Source organism: Pleurodeles waltl, chromosome 5 (genome assembly GCF_031143425.1).
Source record: "Pleurodeles waltl isolate 20211129_DDA chromosome 5, aPleWal1.hap1.20221129, whole genome shotgun sequence".
In the NCBI taxonomy this organism is placed as follows: domain Eukaryota; kingdom Metazoa; phylum Chordata; class Amphibia; order Caudata; family Salamandridae; genus Pleurodeles; species Pleurodeles waltl.
The window spans coordinates 1486297214-1486312308 of record NC_090444.1 but is presented as its reverse complement, the minus strand read 5'-3'; the positions used below and the strand labels follow the sequence as shown (position 1 = coordinate 1486312308).

General features: G+C 44.7%; 1 protein-coding gene across 1 annotated transcript in view; it reads left to right on the top strand.

The window, feature by feature from the left end:
- The first annotated feature begins 6821 nt into the window (after positions 1–6821).
- Positions 6822–15095, top strand: part of ZNF451 (zinc finger protein 451) — a 407158-nt gene continuing 398884 nt past the window's right edge. The window contains exon 1 of the mRNA XM_069235765.1: positions 6822–7316. Within this exon, the coding sequence (XP_069091866.1) occupies positions 7146–7316 (171 nt within the window). The 5' untranslated portion in view covers positions 6822–7145. The remainder of the gene's footprint in view (positions 7317–15095) is intronic.

The following is a 15095-nucleotide window of genomic DNA, read 5'->3' as shown; positions in this document are numbered from 1 at the left end:
TGTTTATCCAAAGGGGTACGTAACCTGGCTGTTACATAATCTGCCACATGCTCAGAGGGAACCCACTCTGTAGAATTTGGATGCTGGATATCACTTGGGTCAAACATAGGAACCCCTTGCGCATCAAAGATTGTGCTAGGCCCTGAAAATTCTTGGAACCCAGGCTTGGATTTTTTGAGAGGAGGAGGGGAGAGAAATTCTCCAACGTCCTTATCGGAATTATCCGAGTCCGAGTTATGGTCTTGCATCTCATCATCAGTGTCTAAAATCTTAGTTATCGTGATAGGAGAGGATAAGTGTTTTGACTTAACCAGGCACTTCTTCAAGGACTTAGAAATTAACCCCTCCTTACTAGGAAGCCTTTGAGGAACTATGTCCTCCGTCATATATGAAACTTTGTCACCCACCAACAGCGTCGTTTTGGAATTTTTTTATGTGGCAGGATGCTTTCTGCCTTCCCCCACAGAATGGGCCAGGATAGTTTTAGACACTAAATTAACCACATAATTCTCCAAATTCTTTGACAGTTTTTGCCAAGAAGCTGACATAGCCTGGTCAACTGACAATTGTATAAAATCATTTAAATGTTCCTCAGGACGTCTTCCTCCTCATCATGAGATAAATGGGACATAGAACTGTCCATGGTAACTAACCAGAGAATACTATTTTTTATATCGGGAGGGAAAGGGTTAACTTTCTCTCACGGGGCGAATAACACACAGTCAGGCTCCGCCTATGGGCGGGATAATACTTGCAAAGGAAGGAAAAAAAAAAAAACACCAGGAACAACGCGACCACAGGGAGTCCGGCGTCGGGAAGAAAGACCGCCTTCCACAGCGTCAGCTGAGAGGAACGGTATGCGAAACTGTCTCCTCAGCGAGCGCAGCAAATTGCTGACGCACACTGTGAGGAAACAGAGTAACAGCGATTTAGAATGCGAGCACGCGGCACGAGGGGCAGAGCAAATGCTGCTACGAGCCGACTACATCAAACAGGCATATTAATAAAACAACAGCGCGTACACTAAACACATTAAAATCTCGTACATTAAAGCGAAAGTGAAGAGAAAATAAAACTTATCTTGACTGCGAGCAGCAAGAAAAGAGGGCTGTTCTCAGTCAAGATAGGTATTATTACAGTGGATTGTTTGTGATTGGTGCACTGCTTGGAACTACCTTTTGATCCCCATTGTCTGATTTTTGTTTGCCTCATGGGATCTGTAGTTTGTTCTTGACTGGAGCTGCTATTAAAAATTAAAAAAAGACAAATGCATAATAGGAGCCTCCGGTCTTGCCATAAAATGTTATTTTCTAACAGGGTTCTTATTACATACAGATATTTTTCCACTGATTATGAAGCCTGACTCAATGTGTCACACATGAGGTCATAGTATTATCTCATTATGTTGTCATTTTTACACCTCCTAAAAATGTCTGAGAAAAGATGTCACCTTAGTTAGTACCAATTTAACATCCAAATACAGCAATTAGCAAATGAAAGATGACCAGTCAATCTTTGTAAAAAGCCTTCTAGTGTGCAGGAACCAGAATCGCTATATTTTTTGTAACTTTCGATCCGTTAGAGCTAGGAACCATATTGTTTTTTGTTAGAATTTGCAGATTGTGTGGCGAATACGGCAATACCATAATACCATGTAGAACTGCGTAATTTCACTCGCCCTGCTATTAACCATTTTTTCTGAAAGTCACCAAAAAAAGAGTTATTAGAATAAAAGAATTTCTAGCTTACGCGTCAAGAATTTTCAATTCTATTAAGGACACGGAGGCGAGGATTATGCTGTCTCTTCCTTTACTGAACTTTCACAGCAGCCAATAACAAACTTATAAAGAGAAAAACTACATTTCCCAAGAAACACATGTTACCATGTCACATGCACCAATCACATATCGTGACCTAACACCATAAATATATCTGACCCCCAACGTCATATCCCCTTTCTTTGTCCAACAGATAGTCCTGCAACAAATGAATCGAACTTCCTCCGAATTAGTAGAATCCGAAATTTCTCCCAAAACTTCAGAGACTGAAGAATCATTCCATACTGGCAACGAGCCAAACCATACATCCTACGATGGGAAGGAAATCAAATTGTTTTCTCCACCGAAATTTAAAGAGATCTCAGGAATTCTTCTGATCAGATCCTATAAAAAAAAATGTTTTAAATAATAATATCTCCCAGTGTCATATCTTACCAGAATAAATTCTATAAACAGTACTATATCTGGAACATAGGGAGGGCATAAACCTTTTATACAGAATATACATTTGAATATAACCTCCAATAACGATAACGGGTGAGATAATCCTCGCCTCCGTGTCCTTAATAGAATTTTTGACGCGTAAACTAGAATTATTCTATGTCAGGACCGGAGGCTCAGATTATGCTAGTTTAAAGCTGATTAATAACAATAGAGGCAACATCAACAACAGATTTAAAATAAAACTTACGAAAAGTATTTTCAGAAGACCAATCGGCTGTCTTCATAATATCCTGCAAACTAGAGCCTAAACCAAATGATTTAGAAGCCATAGCGCCTCTCACAGAATGAGCTCCAAACTGATCGGTATTAATCCCTGCTTCATTCATTAACCATTTAACCCATCGCGAAAAGAGTGGCTGAAGTGACTGGTTTAAAGGGTTTCTGTAAGGAAATTAATAACTGCCCATTCATGTTCTGTCTGAACTCCTCAGTGGCCGACTCATAGTCTTTCGAACATTGTACTACACATAACTTTGAGTTATCTGGATACCAAGGATAGGATACTGACCTGCAATTAGTCTTGGTTCTTCTAGAAATGGAAAAAGTAACACTCTCAGGAGAATATACTCTACCAGATAAATCCAAGGCCTTGACATCCGAAACTCGTTTACAGGAAATCAAACAAAGTAACATAATCAACTTTGCTGATAACTGTTTACGAGATAAAAACTTATTACTAGGCCAGGAATCAATAAATTTGAAAACAACGTTTACATCCCACAAAATGTTATATTTGGCTTAAGGTGGATTAGAAAAGTGAATACCTCTCAATAACTTTAAAATAAGTGGATGTTCGCCCACTGGTTTACCATCAATAGGTCTATGTCCGGCCGAAATAGCCGATCTAAAATTATTAACTGTCCTATAGGCTAGCCCTGAGGAGGCTAACTCCGCTAGGAAATTAATTATCAAATCATCACTTGATTCCAAGGGATTGATATTCCTTCCATTACACCAACTAGTCCATCTGCGCCAAGCAGAACCATATCTCTTGTGGGTGCTAGAAGCCCAGGCTTGTTTGATAACGTTCTCAGCTTGCTGAAAAATACCTGGGGCTTTCCAATTTGTCCTGAAACCATCCATGCCATCAACGTAAGAGTCCTCGATGAGATCAGAGGATGTTGAAGGCCCTCCGGACTCAACAATAGGTCCTGACGAGGAGGGATGAGTAACGGAGGAGCGCACGCTAACTGGAGTGCAATAGGAAACCAGGGTTGAGATCTCCAAACAAGAGTCACCAGGACCAATTCTGCCTTCTGTCTCCGAACCTGAGACAGAACCCTGGGAATCAATAGAAACGGAGGGAAAGCGTAGCCCCGAAAAGGGGACCAATCCTGTATAAATGCATCCCTCGCTGAGGCCAGAGGGTCCGGCCTCCAGCTGAAGAACCTCGGAATCTGGGTATTGAGGTGAGACGCAAAAAGATCCACCTCGCAAGGTCCCCATTCCCGCACTATCTGTAGAAAGATAATCGGATCTAACCTCCAATCGCTGGTATCCGTCAGATACCTGGAGTTCCAGTCCGCAACAGTGTTCTGCGCTCCTGGTAAATACTCTGCGACGATTACTAATCTGTGGTTCAAGCAATAGTGCCAGAATTCCTTGGCTATTTCCGCTAGAACTCTGGATCTCGTTCCCCCTAGCTTGTTGACATATCTCACTGCTGATATATTGTCCATCCTTAGCAGAATGCAGCAGTCTGTCTTGAGGGGGGGATAAGCTCTTTATCGCAAACGATCCCGCTAGGAGTTTCAAACAACTGATGTGAAGGGATTGTTCTGTCAAGGACCAGCGCCCCCCCGGTCACCACCGATCCGCAACGGGCTCCCCAACCCCATTGACTGGCGTCTGATTCTATCACCACCTCTGGTTGGGACCCGAATATGGCTCTGCCATTCCAAGCTTCCATGTGGTGAAGCCACCACTGAATCTCTTCCCTGACCTCCGTGGACAACAGGATTAAGGTTGAGTAACTCCAACCTTGTCTCAGATATTTGATTTTCGGTCTTTGCAGAGCCCGATAGTGAAGAGGAGCCGGGAAGATTGCCTGAATGGATGAAGCTAACAGGCCCACCAACCGAGCAATGTTTCTTAAAGAGTCGGACTGGGTAGGGTTGACCTCAATTCCCTCTTTACATTGCAAATCTTTAACGAGGGAAGAATCAACTGAGCTTGGAGCGAATAGATCTTGAAACCCAAAAACTCTATCACTTGAGTTGGATTCAACAATGACTTCTGCGCATTGATAAGGAAACCCACTTCCTGTAATAGATTGATTGTCCAATTCAAATGGGTCTGTAAAGTTGTTGGGTCCTGGGCCATCAATAAGATGTCGTCCAGATAAATGATCAAGCGAACCCCTTTGGTTCTCAAAGTCTCCACTACTGGTCTCAACAACTTCGTGAAGCACCAGGGTGCTGAGGATAGGCCGAATGGGAGAGCTGTGAACTCCAAACATTGAGCCTCCCATTGGAATTTAAGGACTCTCCTGTGTGGAGGAAAAATTTGAATTGAAAGGTACGCATCTTTTAGATCTAATCTTACCATCCAGTCTCCCTCTATTAAGATATCTCTTAACATGTGAATCCCCTCCATCTTGAAGTGTCTGTACACAATCCAAGAATTTAAGTCTTTCAAATTCAGAACCAGACGATGACCTCCCCCTTTTTTGTCTACGACAAAAATGGGATTGCAAAATCCATCTGGGTGAGGGGTTGAAAAAACTACTGCACCTTTGTCTAATAGCGCTTGCACTTCTGAGTCTATAAATTTATGACTTTCTAGGGAAAGAATTTCGTCCACCATAACGTCCTGCCCTGACAAAAAGGCCTAGTCTAAAAACTTTTTTAAGGGACAACTGTGCTTTGTCGAGGGTGGAAAAGGTGGAACAAAATTTCGCTAATTCTTTAATAAAAGAAGATCCAAATAAGAGGCCCTCAGCAGCTGTACCTGCTTCAGATGCTGCTAAATCCACCAGTTTCGGATCCATGTGCATAAGAATAGATTTTCTGCGCTCAGCTGAAATGACGCAGTTGGTATTACCTAAATGGCATAGCGCACGTTGAGCCCAACCCAGTAACACATCTGTATCTACTGGTATGCCTGATTCTTTTGACACTGCCGCTAAATCCAGGATTTTAGTCAGGGGGCCTGACATGTCTAGTAGTTTATCCTGACATGAACACCAAGACCTATCCAAACCTTTTTTAGGATCTTTGGAAAACTTTTTCAGAAAGGTAACCATGGTCGGATCAATCTCTGGAGTGTCTGCTACGTTATTTTTAAATCAGGTCTAGGACATTCGGTCTTGAGGCGAGTACGAACTTCCTTGTCATAACTTTTCCTAAGGTTATCATGTACGTACTGCGCCACTTCTGCAGATGGAAGCCAGAGGACCTAGGGTGAACGATTTATGAGGGGTCGAAATCTAACAAATGAGAAGTGGAATGCTTTTTAGCCTTCTTACTGGGGATTGGCGTGGTAAGGTCATCCGCATCCATATCAGAGGAGTCTCCTGAAGTGGAGGAATTATTCAAGGTGCTGTAATTATGCTCAGCAATACGCTTCTTGCGCAGTTTAGCAAAAACCACGGCATGTATATCCTCAGAGGGATCTTCGTTTGTCAGATTCTTAGTTTTAGCCTTAGATTTGGAGGATACTTGAGGGTTGCTCCCTTCAGGGGTAGTAGGAGACGTATCCGGCACCCAGCCTTGAGAGTGAGTGTATTCTAGCAATTGCCCTGAAAAGGGACCTAACGCTCTCACCAAGGCATCATTTACTGACTGTTGCACTCTAGAGTCGAGTGCCTCGACTAAATTAACCTCAAGTTGATTGTCATTATCCTCAGGGTAGTACCCAGCATCTTGATCACTCCATTGCGCCATAGCAATAAGTATGCCAGTAATAAAATATCTAGGGGGAGTGAAAAAAACCCTCTCAGGCAACAAAAGGAAAAAACAAGCCCTTAGATAATGAGTGGAGGGAGCTGCCTGACAATCGCTCTAGGCAAAGCCTAATATTACTTTACAACCCAGATAATCTGTTATCTGGGTCGTCGGGGACACACTTTTCCAGCCTGTAGGCTCCTTTCAAAACAGAATTGCCCTAGCGCGCTGAAATCTCGAGCCAATCTGCATGGGAAACTTCTAGGGAACAGATCTGCTCCTAAAAACACGCGCGTCAGGCAAAAATACAATTGACAAGGAAAACAGACTGTGCGCAGTGCTCCCACTCCACCAATGTAAACAAAAACGCGGGCATAAGAGATGAAAAACAAAGCCTTAAAACACACAAAATCGCGACGCTAAATTATTTTCAAACTATATCAAATAACAGTATTAACGACATAAAACATATAAGAATAGAGAAAAATTGCACTTATCTGCTGCAAAGCAGCAAAGAGGATATGACATTGGGGGTCAGAGTATTTACAGTGTTAGGTCACGATATGTGATTGGTGCACGTGACATGGTAACATGTGTTTCTTGGGAAATGTAGTTTTTCTCTTTATAAATTTGTTATTGGCTGCTGGGAAAGTTCAGTAAAGGAAGAGACAGCATAATCTGAGCGTCCTGTCCTGACATAGAATCCGACTTTCTTACCGCTTCTGTTTGGACATTCTGAGGACCATCTTCTTGCATAGGCGTTACTATGGCGACGAGGAAGCGTTCTATTCGCCTAAGCGCATGGAATCGGAGATGACGCAGTAACCCGGAACTTGATTGGAAACCGGGCGGGAAGGAAGTCCGTTAGCAGCACCGTACGGTGGAAGAGGGGGCGTGTTAGGCGAGCCCTGGATCATCGCCTCCTATCAACAGTCGTGGCAGCTCACGCAGGCATCAAAGTGAGCTCACGGCCAGCAGAATGGAGGACTTTAACATCGCGCCCCCGAGGGAGTGTGAACGCATAAATATGAAAGTGGAAGCCGAGGAGCACATGGATGTGAACACGAAAGATGAGCACAGGGATTTAAAGAAAGAAGAGCCCAGTAAAGTGGAGCCTTACCGTAACGAGGACGAAATCGAGTTCGTTAGTGTGAGTATTCCTGTCCTGATGCATCCCCCGACTCGGTGATTACTTTGCGCAGGACTTTTAAATGGGACGTGTCCCGCCGTTTCTCAGAACCGGTTGCAATAATATGGACATTATATGCATATAACTATAGCACTTCCATTTACCGTTTTCCTCTAGCTGCAGAAACGATTGCAATTTAGCATCTCGGTTTTAATCTGCCATGCTAATTACAATAGAAGCCCCACCACCACTATCAGAGTTGCTGGCTGGCTAACACAGTTCCCCAAAAAAAGACACAAGACTGCACGGATACGTTGGCCTGAATTACATTCATAATTCCAAAAAGGACATAGTAAACCTTTATCAGAAATAAACTTTTTGCAATATTTAGCAGCTCACCTACAAATTGAATTGATATCGGAAGTGAACTATGTGGCGAATTAACCGATGAGTGTTCTTTAGTCGCCTAGGGAAGAAGTAGCACTAGATATAAGGAAATAAAGGAACACAATAAATAAAATAAAATTGATGATTTATAATTTGCAACGGTGCGTTTGTGATTTAGAAGCCCGGTGTTAGACTACGCAGGATTCCGGGAAGTGAAAGTGTATTTTTCAATTTAAAAAAAAACAGGTAAACTGAGTTTTTGTGGGTTTTATGCTTTACATTTAAGTTACTTCTTTCTTGGGGGCTACCTCGGAAGCTGTTCTTAAGCAGAAGAGGATAACACCTTTATTTAGGAGCTAAAGGTGATTATGCGCCACTGAAGAAAGGCTTGGAGGTTAAAGGTCATCTGTCTTGTGGGGGAGATGTGGATGATTATCATGAAAAGGCGTATTGACGGTCATTCAGCAATCTTCCTAACGTTCAGTTGGGCTGGCTTACACTAAAGGTGGTGCAGGCTTCATGGCTTGCAATAACATCTACTTAATGCTATCAGCTATGCAAAGAATGAGGGTGATACTAAGAGGGGTGCGAGACAAGGGGAGGGAGTTTGACACTAGTTGAAATCAAGCCACCAGGGCTCAGATCTGTAGTCCGCCGGTCCAAACTTGGGGAGTCAGCGCAACTGACTGGCCCAGCCCAGCGGAAAGGGCGCCCGAGTGAACATGTTGGCTGTAGTTGTTGTTCCCCCTTGGGGGGGGTGGTGGTAGTATGGTGAGGTAACGAGGTGAGACCAATAAGCAAGCAAGGGAGGTAGAGAAGAAAGAAGTGAGGAGCGGATCACGTAAGTAATAGGACTCAACTATCAGTCAACGTAAACACCTGGAGACAGCATGAAAATACTCACAACAGTAAACATTAACATTATTCATCGCAGTGGCATGCAGCAAACACTAGTATAACCAATGGGCATGCTGCACGCAACAGGGTACCTCAAGATATCCAAAATGTATGCCACTTCATCGCAAACAGCTCTAGTCCCAAGTGGGGTTTATAGTACTTAGCTTACCTTGGGTAGCTAGCTAGAGCTCTTAGGGAGAGTAGCCACAGTAATAGATGTGGACGCCATCTAGAGCAATACCCAAGATGTCCTCAACTAAATTGGCCGACCCCAGAGGTAAATGTGCCTGCCCAACACTGAACAATCAACATTAGTATAACCTTGGCAATATCAGTGTAGGCGGTGAGAGCATCTTGTATGCACATGAGTGGCTTATGGCCAGACGTGCCACCAGGTTCAGCTAGTTCACAGCAAGGGGGGTAGGGATCTACCCCTGGTGTGGTTTATGAGCCTAGATGTCCCTCTGTCAGCTATCTGAGGCCATGGGCGAATTGGCCGTGTGAGATGACTTAGCATGCAATCAACAAAAGAATACTACAAGTTTCAAACATCTTGACAGACAAAAGGGGACCGGTGACCCTCAGAGCATGCTGCTTAGTACTTATCCGTTCTCTGGGGTGCTGTTCCAGGATACAGACGAACATCCTTAGTGACCTGGGAATTTCAAGGGAGTCTGGAGTGGAGAGTTTCCATCTCAATCAGAGGACGGGCCAGGTTTCAGTGGCGAACAGAACATGTCCCTATCTTGGGACTGTGTGAGTTTAGCCACTGCCAACAAACTAATCCCTGTCGTCCTGAGGGTTGCAAAGATCTCCTAAGATCCCTACCTCTGTGGTGAGAGTCATGTACATTGTACCTATGGATATCTCGGAAAACAGGGTTGAACGGATGCGACGTAGAAGCAGCAGCAGATGGTGTCGAAACTGCCTCCGATTCAGAGTCCATATGTTGAGTCAGGAGATTGTCCAGAAAAAGACAGAGGTCCTCCGGATCAAAGAAGTCTTTTGATTTGTCCTGGTTGGTAATCCACATCATGTTCAAATAGGCCATATTTTATGTCTAGCTGGGGACGCAGGGATAGGAAAGCTTTGCGTCAATTATTAGTCTCTTTGGTAAAGTCTGGCCTGATGCGTATCTCGTGCCCTTGGTAGCAATATGGACCTTGGGATCAGGCCATCGCGAGGAGCTCCCCTCATTTTCCCCCGCCCCCACCCATCGCAGCCATGGAGCGGGGCTGCTGAAGCGCTTCAAAGAATAGGACTTGCTGCATAGGTTTACATGCAGATTTGCTGTGAGGCTTCCCGGAGGGCATCTCTCAGCTGGCCACCAAGTTCCAGGTGCCGGGATAGGAGGAGGGCTCCACACCCTCCTGAGGCAATAGTGGCCAAGAATAGTTAGGGGTGGATGTTAGGCCCAGTGGTGACCCAGTAGTGTAGCCGAGACCCACTACACACTGCAGAGGAGTTGCCAATCAAGGTGCAGTGGCTAGTATCTCTGTTGAGATACTGTCTACCTGAAGATGATGGTGAGGTCTACGGTGGGCATTATCCATTATCGTTCCCCCGCCTTCCAAGATGTGACCCTGGTCTCACAAGGGCCGGTTGCTTACGTGTTGTCCTACTTTGTCCCAATAACACTCGTGGCTGTGGATTTTGGCAATGAGGGTGGCCATCTCCCGGAGCCTGGAGCGGTGAAGTGTACCCCTGGCGTTTAGGGCTGCTGTTGGGAAGCCGTGCTATCGCTTTACCTCTGGTCCCACTCGTCAGGCTTCCTCCGGGGGCGAAGTAGATGGCAGTGATGTAGGCCTGGGGCACAGGGTGGTGCTGATGCTCGTTGCCAGGTCCTTTGTGCAGCCGGGCACAGTTTCTAAGGCAGGCCCCTCCGTGCCTTCTCGCCTTCCCGGCCTGTGTTCAGGGCAATCAGACATTTGGCAGGCGGGTGGATGGCTGCGAGGGGTGGGGGGGCGGGGTACCTATGCCGTGACAGCCCTCCTCGAGTCTGTTCCGTCATCAATGGCCCGCTTAAACCCTTTGGGTCTGGGGTGGATACTGCCCAAAGGAAATGTCGCACCGGTGTCCAGCCTCCTAGGCCTCGGTCTCTCCGTAGTGAGTAGGGCAAGATCCGCGACCTCGGGGCTCCCCTGCGGTGTTAACCTCCGGTTCTGATGCTCTGGGCGGCTCCGGTTGTGAGTGTGCAATCCCCTTCCCCACTTGGGGTGCCACTTTCCGCTGTTAGGAGCTCCCGTTTCAAGCGGTCATTGTGATCAGTGGCCAGACCAAGCCCCCTCAGGGTGGATTTGAACATGTTCCTGTCTGCATTGTCCTAGCTCATTCAACATTTGCCCTCTAGTTGTTTGCAGTGGCTTTTCATCAGTTTGAGGTTCTCTATTTAACAACTTACCAGGGTCTAGATCTAGTTGTATTTTGTTTTGAGGAGTACTAGGGAATCGTCTCTGGGAGTGAATCCGTTGTTGATTTTTCTTGATGTCTCTGGGGAAATTGTCGCTGTGTTTGGGTTGATGGGTCTTAAGAGCAGTGTTGCAGTCCTTGTTAGTGATGCAGTTCCAGTTTCAGCGGACTGGTCTGGCAGTGGTGCATCTGTGTTAGACTGGAGCAGGGATGCTAAGCTTGTAGGTGTGGTCTTTTGAGGGGACTGCTGTAGGCTCATGGACCCTGATAATGTCAAAGGTGGTGAAAATAGGGACCAGCTGCTTAGCTGGTTGTGATATAAACCTTGAAAGACAGGTGTTCTATGTTGGAGAATGACACGCCACACTGTCCATGTAGTGATGCAAAAAATTAAAATGGTGGCACATCAAATGATGTGATGTATATTATGAAACACGATAAGAGCGATCCTAAGCAGAGAATTAAGGGTGCACTGGGCCCTCACCCACACAAAGTGGCATGCTTCATCATTGGGCCTGCTCCTTACCCTAAACACCAGTTGTCACAAGGTGTGCTTCTGTAAGGATAGAAGCTCTTTAGCAGAAGCATCTGCATGTCACCCCTCCAGAACCTCTTGTTGAATAGAATCTTACTTCTAAGGAATGGTACACAGACAAATGCAGCTTCTTTCATCTGTTGCTAAAGACCCTTCATAACATTTTCTACGTAGTCTAAATTAGTGCTTTATTATCTCCCTATGGCAGCTCTACAAATTGTAACACGTGTTCCTTCATATCTGTCGGACAACATCTTTCATGTTAAAATATATATTGCATAATGTTTTAAGCACGTTCCGTGGTTCCCAACCTGTGGTCTGGGGACCCCTGGGGGTCCGCAAGACCTCAGAGGATCCGTGACTGCTTAGAAAATTAACTGATGTTAACATATTAATATTTTGTATAGAAAGTGGCTAAATGTACAATTGAAAACTTTAAAACGTGCTGTTAATGTCTAGGAATTTGAAATCTGAGGCTAAAATTTAAATTAAATTAGTATCCTCAGATTGATTCGCGGGAGCAATGCAATTGCATCAAACAGAATACAATATGGATGATATGTCACTTCAATTGTGTTTAGAAAAGCTCTAACCTTCCTACTAAAAGTACATTTTTTTATTTTATTTGTTTGCAAGTGAAATAAAATGTGTTGTCATTTGTGATGTGTTTGATGGAAGGCTTGCTTCTCTGTTTATTGTGTATTGTTTTGCGGTTGAAATCATCAAGTGATTAGGCTGGGGTCCCCAGAGTCCAGTAGTGACCCATGAGGGGAGGGGGGGGGGGGGCGTTGTTCTGGTTACTACAATAATAAAGTGGGGGTCCACAGAAATCAAAAGGTTGGGAACCACTACATTCATTTATATTTATATTTTTAACTATTCTAAAGAACTTAACTTTGTATTATTTGCTGTGAGGTTTTACTTTAAGTCCCTATTAACATTATGTTTATGGGAGGGTTTTGCAGTACCACGGTTTGGCCATGTGTAGTGCTGGATTTGCTGTTACACAAGTGCAGTTTGTGAATGCGGAAAAGTGCAAACGTACTCAAAAGTGTGTTTTGTGAGTTAGGTCCATTGTGTAAATAACATATATGGTATATAACATTTTCTCAGCTGACTTTACTACACTTGACTCTTAGCCCACAGTCTTTACAAGGCAAGTACGTACCACACATGAAAGTGATTCCCAATGGGTTTTTAACTTTTCCATGCAGTACACTTATCTGTAGCTAAAGTTGAGGGTAAAGCTAAAGGGGGGTTATGGTTATTTAAGGATAAGCATTATTTTAGGATTTAAGTGTGAGTAGAGCTTTAGTACAGAGAAACAAATCTCTCTCTGAGGCAGAATAAAATAGGGGGTGGGAGGCATGCTTGTGACTTCCTGCTCAGTCTGATTTTTCGCCCTGGGGACCCCATCCCCTGGGGTCCAATGTATTTTTTTTTAATGGAAGTTGGGCTGGACAGCCTCTGTCCCCCGAGCCACAGGGGCTCCAGGGACCACATTCCCCGGGACAGCTAAACATTAGAAAACGGGGAAAGGGGACACTCCCCTTCTCCAATGAGCCATTACTGGGCCCCGAGTACCCAATTTTCAGGTGTCATTAGTTATGTCCCGGAGTCCACTGCCAGGACATAGCGGTTTCCCTGCCTGTACATGTGCAGGCAGGAAAACCTGTGTTTGCTCCCACTTGGCAGAAGCATTTTAAAGACTTTTGTCATGCAGGAGCAACCACAGTCTGCTCCCAGCCGGCAGGAGATTTAAAAACGCTTGCGCTAGGCAGAGAGACACATCAAAATATCGCTCCTGCCCAGAGGGAACAGAATTAGTAGCTGCCCCCTCTGAGCTGGAACAGTGTTGACTCCCGCAGCATGTCTCGAGACACCTGGGGCGGCAGGGGGCATGGGGCTCCCCAAGGAGTATTAGATGGGTGCCATGGGTAGGCCAAAGAAATGAGATACCCTCCCAAACCACGGGGACAGGGTTCTATAAACCAAGAAAGCAAACTCCCCCCAGGTAAGATTAAGGCCCTCATTATGAATTTGGCGGCCCGCCAAACTTGTACTGCTATCAGTCCGCCTGTGCGACTAAAACACTGCAGGGCCTTAACATTGACGCCGCTCGTAATCGAGCTGTCGCCAATGTGGTGGTGCGCCGGGTGCAGCTGCCCCCATTGAGCTTTCCACTGCCCGTAATTCACGACAGGGCTGTTCATGGGGGCCAAGTGCATGGTCAGTGCAGGGGCCCCTGGCACCACCTTTCCGCCAGCCTTTGCATGGCAGGGCTACCGCCATGCAAAGGCTGGCAGAACGGGGACTCACAATCCCCAGGATTACAACTCCTGACAACTGGCGGTGGTTCGACTGCTCCTATGACCCTGGTGGTCTGGTGAATGCCAGGGTCATAATCATACCCTAAATTTCCAAACAAACACTCCTCAAACATAGCAGCATTTTCTGTATGATCCGATACCACAGAAATTGTAAAAAAAAAAAAAGTAATAAATAAAAAAATAATCAAGGCTTTGATGATCTTTTAAAATTCATACATTTAAAAATCTAATTACATGAAGACACAAATACACCAGCATACATATACAACAAACAAGCATTTACAATGCAGTGGGTCTTGCTTTTGCTCGATATCCATAAAAGATAAACAATGCAAATCATTTGCCATAAAAACATAGCAAATGCAAAACAAAATTCATTATTTACTATCTCAAATACAGTTAAAAAAGAATCCAATTTCATAAATCATCCTTTAATAATTAATATCACTGTTGGAGTTAAAAATGGCAGCACCTCCACGTGTAGGAGACTGAGTTGACCCCACACTGTCTGATAGTTGTCTGCATAACCCTTTTGGTTAGCTAGCAGCACCTCACCAAAACCCAAAGGTAAAGGTGATTGTGGCAGCCTGACTCATGACATTCTGACTTCTCAGTGAACTCATAGTGGAACAAATGCTACGGTTTTCTCTCACTTACACAAGTCTCATACATGCAAATACAAACAAGCAGGATTTGGTTCAATATTTGGTTCAATGTGTTTATTGAAGCAACTGCGTTCTATGTAAAAAGGCAAAAATTACGATTATTAGGAAGAAGAAACACAACATAATTATCATTGTGATGAGGAAAGTGAAACAGATGAAAAGTCCCAATGTTCTATCACACTAGTGAATCTAAAATCCATACCTGCACTACTAAAAGTCAATATGAGAGCGTTAGCAGTGTTAGCCCTGAGCTGCCCATACTAGTCCATGCAAGGAAGCCCCACCTCCATACCTTGATAATGAGCAGGGGTTTTCTGCCTGCGATCTACTGGCAGCTCTCCCAAGTAGATGGAGCGACAAGGCCAAGTTCAGCAAAGCTGCGATAACATGGTATAGCTTGAGGTGGCTGGCTGGAATGTCCCCTCTTTCTTGGTTTGGGGCAAGGTGTTATTTTATAACAAAATGTGTTGTTCTGAGAACTGCCCTGACATGACAATGCATCTTTTCTGTGTAAGGTAGACATCGTATTCTTGGACAGCCATACTTGGTAAGTTATCAAGTACAGCCTTGGACTGAG